General features: G+C 34.8%; 1 protein-coding gene across 2 annotated transcripts; it reads left to right on the forward strand.

The window, feature by feature from the left end:
• Positions 1-64: 64 nt before the first annotated feature.
• On the forward strand, positions 65-13,662 carry mylpfb (myosin light chain, phosphorylatable, fast skeletal muscle b). 2 transcript variants are annotated; one of them, XM_067429377.1, is made up of 7 exons: positions 65-172; positions 4,258-4,321; positions 10,849-10,944; positions 11,874-12,054; positions 12,414-12,492; positions 12,605-12,653; positions 13,038-13,662. In XM_067429377.1, exons 2-7 carry the CDS (start codon positions 4,301-4,303, stop codon positions 13,140-13,142), a joined length of 531 nt encoding a protein of 176 aa, XP_067285478.1. In that variant the 5' UTR covers positions 65-172; positions 4,258-4,300; the 3' UTR covers positions 13,143-13,662. The 2 variants fall into 2 exon arrangements, with proteins under 2 accessions (XP_067285478.1, XP_067285479.1); XM_067429378.1 differs by lacking the exons at positions 65-172; positions 4,258-4,321 and adding an exon at positions 10,377-10,454.
• Positions 13,663-14,087: the final 425 nt, after the last annotated feature.

Here is a 14,087-nt window from a genome sequence, read left to right on the forward strand (position 1 = left end):
CCTCAGATGTTGTTTTAGAATAGTGTATGTTGTGTAGGAATTCCAGTGAGGAAAGTTGTTATGCCTGCATCAATATACTAACACATAACATTCTGTTTTGTTTCAGGGATGCAGACATGACTGCACTGGTATAAACGGCATACTGCGATGAACAACAAACAACGGCCATCAGGTATTATAACATCAACTCAAATACATTACAAAAGTAATGTCTATATTTTCACATTTCTGGGTTTCTTAGAGCGAAAGTCACCATAGTTGGATGAACTTTTATAGCGGTGAATGAGAGAAAACATTAAATCTATTTTTGGTGTTCTCATTTTCTCAAATTGAAAAAGAAAAACGCAACAACAGTGATTTCACAACTTTCAAAAAGAGGGAAAAAATACAGTAATATTGATAATGGCAGTGAAAAAAGAAAAATACCATCTCTTTTTACTATCACTCCCAAAGACGATCTATTAGAAACACCCTTACAGCAGTGGTAAGTTGTTTTTTGTAATTTGATGCAAAAGTAATATAATGCAAACTATTAGTGTTATAAATACAATAAAAAATACAAAACATGAAAATACAAAAAAACGTTGCAGGATTGACAATATTGATGACCGTTAAAACCAAGCCTGCAGCACCCCTCTCAGAAACTGAAGCCTCCCTGCCTTGATCGCCCCCAGGTGACCGGTCTCAGTATAGCTGCACCTCCGTGTTTTCTAATGGACGCGACGCGAGGCAAACAATCAAATTACACTTCAAATAGTTTTCCCCAAAGTTAGTTTATGTCATTGTAGACAGTTATCTTAATGATTTCATTTCAAGTGTTCATTTTTTAAATAAGTTTAGTTCTAGTTAGTTATTTGATGTTATAAAAAACGAGTGTATGACGTCATGATTGACAGCTCGTCTTGATTGACAGATCAATGTCTTCTCTGAGTGAAGTTGTCACTGAGGCACTAACAGACTTTTTTCAGGATTTTGGGGAGCAGATTGGAGCTTTAGCTTTAATTTCTATATTTCCATTTTTTGGTATGTCACACCAACATAATTATTTTTTTCTGCATCTGTGAGAGTGTGGGCGGGCTTTTGTTATCCTTCCTGCTCTTTACTGCGCAACTCCGGTCCCAAAATGTCAGCGCCGTGCAGGCCGTCTGAAAGCTTCAACTCTGACCAGCAGAAACGGATGAAATCGCGTCGTCCATATTTTTTTACGATCTATGTTTAAAACCAAGCGGTCAGTTTCCAAGGGGGTAATCTAGCAACCGAAAGTGTACCTTCCATAGGGCCGGCCATTGCTAACCAAGCCATCACCTGCTGTTAGCATCCCATTCTTTTTTGCATCACTTTGACAGCGAAAAACTTTACATCTGAGGCTGAGTCTGAAGACTCCATTTGTCCATTGTTTACTTATAAAGAATCATGACAATGTATAAAAGGCTCCATCACCTTGTATCTTACACAATTCCCCCTTAGAAGCCTTTTTTGTAAAAATAGGCTAATGATTGCATCATAACCACCCGATTCTCTGTCGCACAGTAGAGAATTTACCGTATAGACCCATATAGACAGGAAGAGAAGCTCGCAAGCACGTACTGCCGTTAACTAATTGACTTCACTTTTCCCTGTTGAAGTCTATGGGGTCGCTGTGTCCATTTCTTTTACTGTCAATGGCAGTTTCTCTTAATGCCAATTCAGAAGTGACTTAAACTGCAATTCCTCGACTGGCCACTAGGGACAGGCTTCCAGAAGGGAGCAGAATATCATGGAGCCCCATGTTAAAATGGCTAACTTTACAGCAGAAAAAAACATGTTTACAGCCCAGAAAAAATTTAGCTCTTCATGACAACTGTGAGGGGGTGAATTTTTAATAGCTCATTCGTTTACATCACAGTCTGTGAAAAGGGTCCATTCTTAGAACAAACATAAAACAAACACAACAGAACTACTGTATAAAGGCTTTTCACATGAGCATGTTTAAAATAATTTATACTTTCATTAATTTGATACGGTACTCCACATAGGAAGGTTATGCCAATTAGTTACTGACCTGACACAGCTGATATTGTCTTAGTCCGGAGCGAGGTTTACGTGAGGGCACGTAAAAATAGGTGGGGGATCCTGAAATCTGCCTCAATGGCCTCTATGATAGAGTACTGCAGTTCCATTTTTCACCACATATTTACTTTGGAAATGTGTGGGGTGTTGTAGAGCTGAGGAGGGCTCAAAGGTAGATCAGGGTGCTGCCCCACCTAGTAGAATACATGCCTGTCAAATCCATGCACATCATTTTAATATACCTACTCCCTTTACAACTTAAAAAAAATCAGAAAATTATTTGTTGCAGAATTCTGAATACATTTATAATTTATTATTAATTCCAAGTATATAGAGGTCTATTGGATTTCTGCATATGAGGCCACTTCAGCTCTGGCCTAAAACCCTGTGTGCCAGACCCAGCATGGCGCAGTGGCCAGCTGCATCTTAAGGTGACTCGCAGCTGTAATTGCATATTTCCCCCTTGGCTCGGCAGGACCATATATGAGCGAGGGATATCCATGGGCAAAGTGGTAAGAAGAAAAGTCATGACAATGGAGGTGTCTTTGATGGGCTTGGGAACAGAAAGGAGGGGTTCACCATGGGACTGGTTTGCTATCCAGTGGGCCAAACCCAGTTTGGAGACAGTCTTTTCCTTCCACTGGCCTCCAAAGCAGACAAAGAGCTGTTCTGAGGTTCTAAAGTCCACTTACAAACACGGTGCAAATGCAAGGGCTGGGTCTACCTTTCCGGGGGCAGCGCTTGCAAGTTCACCACCTTGTCCCTGAAGGAGAGATATCATTGGGAGATAAAATTAGAAAGCATGGCGTTAGTTTGCATTGTTATGCTGACGATACTCAGCTCTATATTTATTTACTCCCTTACGAAACTTACCAATTAGCCTTAATCTTTAATCTTACGAAGATTAACGGAATTTATAGCTGACATAAAAAAATTGGATGAATAGTAATTTCCTGCAACTTAATTCAGATAAAACTGAATTTTTAATTATTGGACAGAACAGCTCCACAAGTAGTAATCTAGAATACTGTCTAACACTTGATGACTGCTCTGTCAAGCCCTCTCAGTGAGAAACCTGGGTGTGTTCTTTGATAACTAATTTTCATCTGAAAGCCACGTTTATAGCATCTGTAAAACTGCATTCTACCATCTTAAAAATGTATCGAAATTACGGCACATTCTTTCAATGCAAAATGCTGAACAGTTAGTACATGCGTTCATGAGCTCAAGGCTAGATTATTGTAATGCTCTACTGGGTGGTTGCCCTGCTCGCTTAATAAACAAACTCCAACTGGTCCAAAACGCAGCAGCTTGAGTTCTTACTAAAACCAGGAGGAAGTATGATCATATTAGCCCAGTTCTGTCAACATTGCACTGCCTCCCTATTAAACATTGCATACATTTTAAGGCCCCACTTTATATTAGGTGGCCTTAAGTTCTATGTACTTACATCAAAAAACAAGTATAATGTACTTACTGTGTTCAAATAGTATTGCAAAACACCTTTGCTGATATTGAGGTGGGATATGGGTTAAGTTAGGGACATGTGGTGATATGGGTAAGTTTAAAGGTAGGTTTAGGTGTAAGGGGAAGTGCCAACTGTGTACTTACAAATGTAACAACATAAATTAATTACAGACATAATTACATGCAGGTATTTTTTCAAATGTAAGTACAATTTAAAATCCTGTATATACACAATAAGTGCATTGTATCAAATGATTAATTAAAATGTTAGTACATAGTAGTTAAGGCCACCTAATATAAAGTTTGTCCCATTTTAAAATCTTACTTATTACTTACAAAGCACTAAATGGTTTAGCTCCCCATACTTGAGCGAGCTCTTAACACATTATACTCCATCACGTCTTACAGTCTCAAAACTCTGGCCAGTTGATAATACCTAGAATACCTAAATCAACTGCAGGCAGTCGATCCTTTTCCTAGCACCTATTTTAAATTAAACTCTGGAACAGTCTTCCTAGCATTTTTCGGGAAGCAGACAATGTATAAATCTAGTCAGTTTAAATCTATGGCATACACATACAACATTTTTGACTTACATTATTCAAATCAATTGACTGATTGTTAGGCTGCATTAACTAGGTCAGCCAGAACCGGGAACACTTCCAATAACACCTGATGTACTCGTTACATCATTAAAAGAGTGGCATCCACACTAATGTTAGTCTTTCTGTTTATCCCGAGGTTTACTGCAGTCGGCCGGATCCAGATCGGATGGTGGACCAACATGACCAACACATCCTGGAGTGTGCGTATGAGACCATGCCAATTGGTGGCTCCTCTGAATTTGCCTCACCGGCACGTCATCTTCAATAAACCCATCTTCGGCACCGACTTCGATCTTTCTAATATTCATACTCTTGTGTAATCGGCCATCCTAAATTAACCCGTCTCTTGCGTGATACCCAGAAATTTGGAATATTACAATCTAATATGATTTCTGACCTGTAAGATTGCCAGAATAATAATCATACACTGTTTGTTATAGACCAGAGGAGAACTGGTACCCCGACTGAGGCTGTAGGTCAATGGCAATGTAATTTTCAGTCTATGTAATTTTGAATCGCCACCAGATCCTAATACTTAGCATGTTAAATATCTCATGGACGTCGGTGACTAATCTGCGTATTGTTTCATATTGCGTCTTTGATAATTCACACTGCGTGTCTGTCACTTGTGTGAACGAGCACTGATTTGGCAACCTATGATTTCGGCCTTTTTCTTTCAAATGTGCAAAACCTATCGGTGATTGAAAATCTGGAAAAAAATCTGGTGTGAACTCGACATAAGGCAGTGGAAACACCATTATTGTTATTATTATGCATAGTACTATATTACATTTCATTGGGTTCCTAAAACATCAGCGTGAACATGAATGTGTTGTAACATTATTGAAATGGTAACTATAGATAGTAGAGGATACTTCAAGTAAATATTTAAGAAGCTTGGCTGACAAAAAAGGAAACCCCTGCCCTATATTTAGCTTAGGGGAGTAGGAGTGAAGAGGGCATGTGCTTATAGAGCAGGGGACAACAGGCAGTGAAAGTGTGTGTGTGTGTGTGTGTGTGTGTGTGTGTGTGTGTGTGTGTGTGTGTGTGTGTGTGTGTGTGTGTGTGTGTGTGTGTGTGTGTGTGTGTGTGTGTGTGTGTGTGTGTGTGTGTGTGTGTTTGTGTGTGTGTTTGTGGACAGTGCAGTCCTGGGTAACCATACGTTTTGGGGAGAAAATGTCTCCATAAGGATAGAAATACCAGATATTGTTGACCATGGGGACTGCTTGACTGCTTATAAATCATATTTAATGATGTTTATTCAAAAATGTAAAATTGTAAGTTTTATGTGAAGGTTGTGCTAGGGGTAGGGTATATAGGTGTATATTAGGGTGAATACAGTTCAAACAGTAAAAAAAAGAATCATCATGTCTATGGAAAGTCTCCATAAAACTTGGAATATTATGTATTGTGTGTAAGGCCAGAAGATAATTTGTTGGAGAGAGAACATTTGGGCTAGCGCAAAACATCTTACATTTGTTCAGAACAGTGTGTGAAAATTGGGGGATGGCGAGTTAATTCTGTCTGCAGCTGTCACTTTTTCAACAACACCTTTTCATGTAGTGGAACTGTGTTTGAATTGTTTAATTATTTAAATTACTATTTGTACTACTTCCACTTATAACATTACTACTTTGCATTCAGTGCCAAGGCAATATTTTTACTTGCTCTTCCTATATGGCAAAATCTTCTAATTGTAAAATACATTACAAAAATATTACTCCAAGAGAATCACTGACACCAACAGAGTTTTGATTGACAGGATACATAATTTCAAATAAAATGTATAACTTTAATGCTCTGTAAATTGCAGTGGACATACATCCTATAAAATGGGTCTTTTAAAATGTATTTTGGACAATGTTGTGTTGTAATGTTAAAATAGTGAATAATGTTAAAGGAAATTACATTGATAATAATAATAATAATAATAATAATAATAATAATAATAATAATATTAATAATAATAATAAAAGTTACTATAACTTAAATATAATATCTTTTGCTCAAAAAGGCTGAATTTATTTGATGAAAAATACATCAAACATAAATTGTGAAACCTTACAATTTAAAATAACTGGTTTTCTTTTCTCATTCAGTATAATTAGATAATTGGTTGATTTGGTTTACAAGAAACATTTATTCTCTCTCTCTCTCTCTCTCTCTCTCTCTCTCTCTCTCTCTCTCTCTCTCTCTCTCTCTCTCTCTCTCTCTCTTTAAATGGTTGCCTTAAACACAGAGAAATAAAAGACATTTGCAGACAGGTTCAAGAAATTTGCAAATGGCATAAATAACTGTCAACGTTTTACATAATATATTTAAAACAATACTATCTTAGTCTAAACCTACACTGTAAAAAAGTATTGTTGTTTTTTGTTGGTTTAACTTAAAAAAGTAAGTAACCTGGTTGCCTTAAAATTTTGAATTTATTGAAATAAAAAAAATTGAGTTGATACAATGAAGGAAATTTGCTTAATAAATAGAAACTCAAAATATTTTTGTATCTGAACCACATAAAAAAATGATAAATCATGAAATTAGCACTATTTGGCATGTTTCACTGCGTCATCAGAAATAAAACACACACAATTCCCCAATATGCTTACAAAATCTTTTAATAATATTTTAATAAATGTTGTCGAGTCTCAAAAAAATTTCATTGTATTAACTCAAAATTTTAATTTCAATGAACTCAAAATTTTAAGGCAACCAGGTAATTTTCTTTCTAAATATTTTTTTTACAGTGTAAGGTAATATCGAAAGCTTACAAACTCCAGTTTTCATTTTTAAGTGATTTCCATTAGGCCGGTATAAAATATACATGCTGTTGCGATTAATTGCTGAAGCATTTATCACGATACAGTATTATCACGATATTGAAATAAGTTGCAAAAAAGTACTATCATAATATAAAGGGGTTTAAAACAGTTTTTTTTATAAAAAAAAAAAAAAAAAACATTTAAATACAATAAAGCAATACACAAAAATTTAAGAAGTAAAGAAATATTTAAAACAGATTAAAGTGCAAAAGAATTATAAAGAACTATAGGTAACTCTTTACAATAAGGTCTCACCAGTTAATGCATTAACATTTACAAAGAGCGAATAGCTTAGTAATAGTTATTCTTCTTTGATAATGTAGTTAAAAAAGCAACTGTTAGTTAGTGTTAGCTCAGGTCCATTAAATAATAGTTACAACTTTTTATTTGATTAAATTTGTTATTAAATGTTGAAATTTACATTTAACTAAGATTAATAAATGCTTTAGAAGTATTTTTCACTGTCAGTTTGAAATAAGAGAGCCTTGTTGTAAAGTGTGTGACTGAACAACAAAAAAGTCCAGATTAAAATATAAAATGTTTAAGTTTGAAAATGAATATTATGTCTTTAATAATTAAGTATTTGGTGATGTGATGAGTACTATGAGTTCCGTAGCGAATACAGAAATCTGACTGGCATATCCCTAGCAATCAACAGGCCTTTTCATTTAGCGAGTCTCCTTCACGCGTTCTGCCACATGCTGCCAGTGTTGGGTGTAACTAGTTTCTAAGTAATTAGTTACTGCAATTTAATTACTTTTCCCTTAAAAAGTAAAGTAAGGGATTACTTGTTTCAATTTAATTTCAGTTGTTTTTGATGTAATTGACCTAAATACTGTGCAATTAGCCTATATATAATAGGTTAAAATAGTGGAATTAACAGAAAAATTAGTCTAATTTTAAAGTGCGTGTTTTTATGTATCCTTTTAACATTTCACATTTGTAATACTTTGGTCAGAATAATTGATGTAGTTTTATTATTTATTTGAATGAATTAAAAGAGCTGTTTCATTTCTATCCTTGAATTACTTAACTAGTTTGATATAGTATTTAGAAAGTAATTAGTAAAAAGTAATTAAATACTTTTTGGATAGAGTAATTTGTACAGTAATCTAATTACGGTATTGAAGATGTAATTAGTATAGCTAACTAGTAATTAATTACTTTTTTAGAGTAACTTGCCCAACGCTGTGTGCTCCTCCGGGTAGGGTCTGTTTAAATCAGCGCGTTCCTCTTTGTTGTGTTGTTCATTTTAAATGGCTGTTGGGTAAATTATTCTAAAAAATCATTCTAAAAATCTGTTATTATTTGAATTTATATATATATATATAAGTGCCCATGATAACAATATCGTGCATGGTAATTATTGTGATATATCATATTACCGTTTACCGGTGCCACATGTCTAATTTCAATTCAAATGACAGAGAAACCGTAATTTTTTAATTTGCAACAGGAATACTTATCACAGTCATAAGGTGTGTTTAGGCCTTTATTTTTAAATAGTTATGCACCTGAAAAATCATGAAAGATTGGTCGAAACCTGTTTGTTTTCAAACCAAAACTTCAAAAGATATAATCCATTTTATTTTTAAGAAGAATAACATAATTGTTTTTTCTTATATACGCGTCTTTTATGTGTTTGTTAAAGATTGAAATAATGACCAAATACTGGCATACTGCTCATACTACTTCTGAATAGCTACTTCATACATTTTATGAAAAATATGGAAATATGTTTCAGATCACTCAAACTAATGGAAATGGGTGCATCATTATATAGTCACCCATGGAGCCTGGTTGTCATCTAGTGGAAAAGGTTGGTTCCATGGCCAAACAAAATCTTACTGAGAGTTAATTTTTTGAGATATCAAACTAAAATTTGGAAAACAAGTATTAGAGCCAAACATGTTTTATAATATATACATTTTATATACAGTTTTAAAATGTATATTTTTACAGTTTCATAAACTTTAACTTCTATGATTTTTAAATTTCACTTTCAGTGCTCCAAAGTATTAAAGATTTATAAAGTTAGACATTTTATTTTCAGGTTTATGTTCAAAAAGTGGGACTGACAGTTAACAGAGGTGCCAAAGAAAAAGCCCAAGTTCTCTGCAGAGACGGAGTATCAGTTTACACAACCTTGTATTTCAATACATGTGTTCAGTGTTGGGCCCATGATAAATGTCTCCTATGGATTGCATATATGGTGTGAAGAGGGAGGGCTGCGGAATGCTGTTTTGGACCATCCTGGAGGTCCATATGGTCCTCAATATAGAGCCCCAGTGCTTGAAAATTATGTTTGGTCATCAAACGCCCCTTGTATACAGACTTTTCTTCATAAAATACACACCACTCATCCAAATGGTACAGCACCTTTATCATTTGCCAGATTCAATATATTGTTATTTAAATATTTACATAATTTACATTTTTATAATCTCAAAATTATATTTACATTTATATACATTTAGTGACTTACAAACAAATAGAAGAGTGTAAAACTAAAACATGCAGGCTAAACTATCATATGTAGCTCATATGCTTTAAAGAATCAGTGCGGTATTAGCAGCTATGTCATTATTTTTATATGGTAAGAAAGATGCTTTCTTACTGGACACACAAGAAAGTAAACATAATACATACATGGATATTAGTTCATAGGAGAATATTGTTGAATACTAAAGTTACATGCCACAAAATGCCAGCAAATCTTACAAATATTCAAATCCCCCAAATGCTTTTTATTAGCTATGATATTATAGTAATATCTGTCTCTAATTAGATATATTAGATTAAATCTTTTGAGTAGGTGAATAATATTATTCATAACACTAATAATAATGTTACATGATAATAGAGACACAATATCTAAAGATAATGTTGGAACTGTTCAGCGTTACAGGACTGTCATTTATATCTAAGTTAAATCTAAATCATTTGTTCTTCTAAAAGATCCTTTTTTTCAGTTGATGTGATGTGGTCTTATTTACAGGGAGCATTGATTCATAAAACTAATATTGACTGATTTCTTACTGTTAAAAAGCTTGTCATAAATGGTGACGTAACATAGACAAATGATACCATGGCTTGTTTTAAAAATTCTTAATTCCAGAAAAGATATTCATTACATGAATCTACAAATGAATTCTCAAAAGAGATGAGAAGAAACTGAAGCCTTCAGTCAAGGCAGCAACATTCTCCTTGCCCTTGCCATATTTGCCCACAAGGTAAACCAAACTATTGCCAAAATTACTGGACTGAATTCACCTCATTCCAAGGCGTGCAAATCCTATTTTGGATCAGGAATGAAAAGTGACACCAAAGCACTTCATACACCTCCTCTCTTGTACTTTCACCAGCACTCACTTTCCTAAACCTGATGTTCCGGCTAAAGTTAGCACACCCAGGCCAGTATATAAGACCCCAGAAAGGACTACGAACATGTCAGTCACATCAGTGTGGTGTATACTTCTCCTCTTTTGACCAACGGCAAAAAAATTGAGAGATGGTGAGTGTTTTTAGAAGACTTTAAACAAAACAAAAAATATATATAAACTCAATTCTTCAAGATGAGGTTAATTAATGGACACTCATTGATGGACATTAAATGTTATTACATTTAATAACAGGTTAATCTGTCAGTTGATAAATGGTCAGACAGAAATTTGTCAAGAGAACGAATTTGAGGTGCCAGTGCACTTAACTACTTAACAAAACATCCTTCCTTGACACCTTCTGAAATATAGAGCCCTGTTGTCACTGGACATGTACATGTGAAATTGCAACATGAGCAATAACTTTTCATTAGGTAATTAGCAGAAAATGTATGATGACAGAAGTCGTAACTGAAAATGGCGCAGCAAAAAAAGTGTTTCACTCCTTACGTATGTGTTTCTCTATAGGCACCCAAGAAGGCCAAGAGGAGGCAGCAGGCAGAGGGCGGCAGCTCTAATGTCTTCTCAATGTTTGAGCAGAGCCAGATCCAGGAATACAAGGAGGTCAGTGCACAATCTTCAGAAATTTGACTTATTTTTCTTATATTTCTGGTAAAACTAAAATTAGTACATAAACATATTCATTTTTCATAAACATTTTATATATTCAAGTTATGCATTTTGTCAGCACAACACACAAATAATAATAATTAGGGAATAGTTTTAACATCAATTAAATCAATCAATCATTATATCTTAATTATATATACATTTTGAGGGCATGTTAGATATTCACCCATGCTCATGTGTTTGAAAATCTTATATTGCAGATTTCTATGTTAACTAGTAACTCAGCAAGAAGTAGATTTTGGAAACACTGACAGAATACTTTCTTTCAATGTTTCCAAAATCTACTTTTTGCTGAGAAGTAAACTGAAACCCAAGTGTAGCATTAGTTTTATGTTCAGTAACCAATTAGCAAAAACAATAGCTGTTTTAAGTAGTAAAAAGATGTGGTAGAGATGGGGTTGGCAAGCGTAACCAATACCCCCTCCTTAAATATCCCCAAAGTCTTGTTGTACATTCTGTGACCTTTTAACAACTTAGACAAGTGGGCAGCAGCTGCCAAGATGCTTCTTGATCTCAGATGTCATCTCCAGTTTCAGCGATGTTCAGTAGAAATACATCACGACCAGATGCCAGAAACAGAAATGTATTTCACAACAACAAAATTAATCTTTTCTTGTGTGAACATATCTTGTGTATCTTTGGGGACCTATGATTCACACCATTCATACACTTTGAAAAGTGTAATTTAAAGCCTAGATACACTTTCAAGATTTTTTTTTTTTTTTTTTTTTTTTTTTTTTGTAGTTGCCAATAATCCTCGATGGCATGTTGTCTGTACCCCATAAAAGTGACTGATGTCTTATGCTTGGATAAAATGCAACATGAACTGGCATAAACTGTCTTAACCTCTCTTAAACAAACAGGCCTTCACAATCATCGACCAGAACAGGGACGGTATTATCAGCAAGGATGATTTGAGAGATGTGCTGGCCTCCATGGGTCAGCTAAATGTGAAAAACGAGGAGCTGGAAGCCATGGTCAAAGAGGCCAGCGGCCCCATTAACTTCACTGTCTTCCTCACCATGTTTGGTGAGAAGCTAAAAGGTGAGTTGTTTAAATCTTCTCTGGGTTTATTCTTGTAATCCCAAACAAGCACATCACTTTTACCTGCCACATACATTTAGATGCTTTCACTTTTATTCAAAGTGACTTACAGTGCTTTCAAAACATTTTCAGTACGTGTATTCCCTAGCAATCAAACCCATGACCTTGTTTTGTTGCTAGCAGCATGCTCTACTGTTTGAGCTTCATGATGATAAAAAAACACAAAAAGCGCAGAGCAGCTCCTTTAGACAATGACACAATGAATGGTTATGAACACATACAAAATATAGTTTTGTATTCATAGAATGCATATTTACATCAAGTATTTACACCATTTATTCATTCAACTCTTCATTAAGGTGCTGACCCTGAGGATGTTATTGTGAGTGCTTTCAAAGTTCTGGACCCTGAGGCAACAGGCACCATCAAGAAGGAATTGTAAGTGTCCTGACTCATTTTTGTTCACACTAGAGAATGTTGAACTTTGAAGCCCATACAACTATGGTGAAGATTCATTTTTAAGAAAATAACATTTTGCTTTATTCTATAGCCTTGAGGAACTGCTGACCACCCAGTGCGACAGATTTACTGCTGAGGAGGTAAGTTATAGTTGGAATTGTATTAGTAGTGTTTGCAAAAGCAATAATTTAATGTTTGTGCTATGGCAGAAATCACATTCAGTTTCAAACTGTGTGGCTTGTTGAGGAGAAATGTGCATTTAGTACATTTATAGTCATGCCAGCTCTGATTTGCTAAATGTGAACAATAAGGCATTAAGGTAAACATTAACATCAATAATCTCAGTGTGCGTGTATTGTGAAAAGCACTATGCATTCAAGGCAGAACATGAGCCACATGTAGAGACATAAGGGTTTGCTTTTTCAGTTAGGCCAGTAAGCAGGCACCAAGAACAAATGTTAACATGCGGCTTTTGTTTTACTTGACAAATTATTTAAGATCTTGTGTTTGTTATCTTCTTCTAGATGACAAACCTTTGGGCTGCCTTCCCTCCCGATGTGGCTGGAAACGTAGACTACAAGAACATCTGCTACGTCATTACACACGGAGAGGAGAAAGAGGAAGAATAACTCAATCCATCGGCCATCTCTCTACCTCCTCATTACCACACCATCTTGTTACATTTTCAGTTTTCCCATGATCCATCAGTCCTCTCACAGAAACACTCGTCTAAACTGGAGGTCTTTTGGCATTTGGGTTCTCTGAGCTAATGTGATTATTTTCAATAAAATAATCTAAAGTCATGAAATCACAATCTCTCTGTTCTGTCCGCCAGTGTTTCCCTTCATAAATGTATAGAACGAGGATATATTTGAAGAGATGTTGCGTCTCTGAAACAGAACGCCATCTTCTCTCTCAAAGTTTCCTGTTTATTTTCTTGGAAAAAGTAGGAAGGAAAGATATTGAACACTAACAGAAGACACAGAGGAAGAACGAGTGAAGATGAGGAAAAGAAACTTTTTCTCTTTTGTTCACTCCTCCATTCCGAAGTCCTCTTTTTTGCATTTTTCTTTACTTTCTCTTGATTCATCTCTGTCCTCAAAACCACCTGTAACTTAAAAGTAACAAAAATAAAAGCACATAAATCTTTCTTATACCTTGTGTCTGTTCTTGTCAAGTTCATGCATCTATCAATAAGAAATGAGTTGAAATTTTGATTAAATTCAACTTTTACATTAAAAAATGTGTTTTATCTTTTTTTCTTAAAGACAGACAAAATGTTATCCATAGTTTTTAAGTGTTAATTTACTTTTCGTGCATTATTTTATGCACATATATTTGGCCTACACAATTAGCCTACACTGTTTTTAGTTTGTACTGCAATTATACTAGAAGTGAACTTGTATGTATACTGAGTTTACTAGATAAAATACTAAATACGGCTACATTTTTTTAAAGCATATGAAAGTACTCTTTATTTTTCATAAGGTTAAGCATATTGCCAATCTAAACAATTACAGTAATATAAAGTTTGTATATATTCTTAATGATTAATAATGAATATTAGCTTGTTA

The sequence above is a fragment of the Pseudorasbora parva genome, chromosome 21 (assembly GCF_024679245.1).
Source record: "Pseudorasbora parva isolate DD20220531a chromosome 21, ASM2467924v1, whole genome shotgun sequence".
Taxonomy (NCBI): Eukaryota; Metazoa; Chordata; class Actinopteri; order Cypriniformes; family Gobionidae; genus Pseudorasbora; species Pseudorasbora parva.

Coding starts and splice junctions, on each gene's coding strand:
- mylpfb (XM_067429377.1), top strand. CDS start 4,301: ATGACCAACACATCCTGGAGT. Junction 10,945..11,873: donor AGATCCAGGAATACAAGGAG/GTCAGTGCACAA, acceptor TTAAACAAACAG/GCCTTCACAATCATCGACCA. Junction 12,493..12,604: donor GGCACCATCAAGAAGGAATT/GTAAGTGTCCTG, acceptor TTTATTCTATAG/CCTTGAGGAACTGCTGACCA.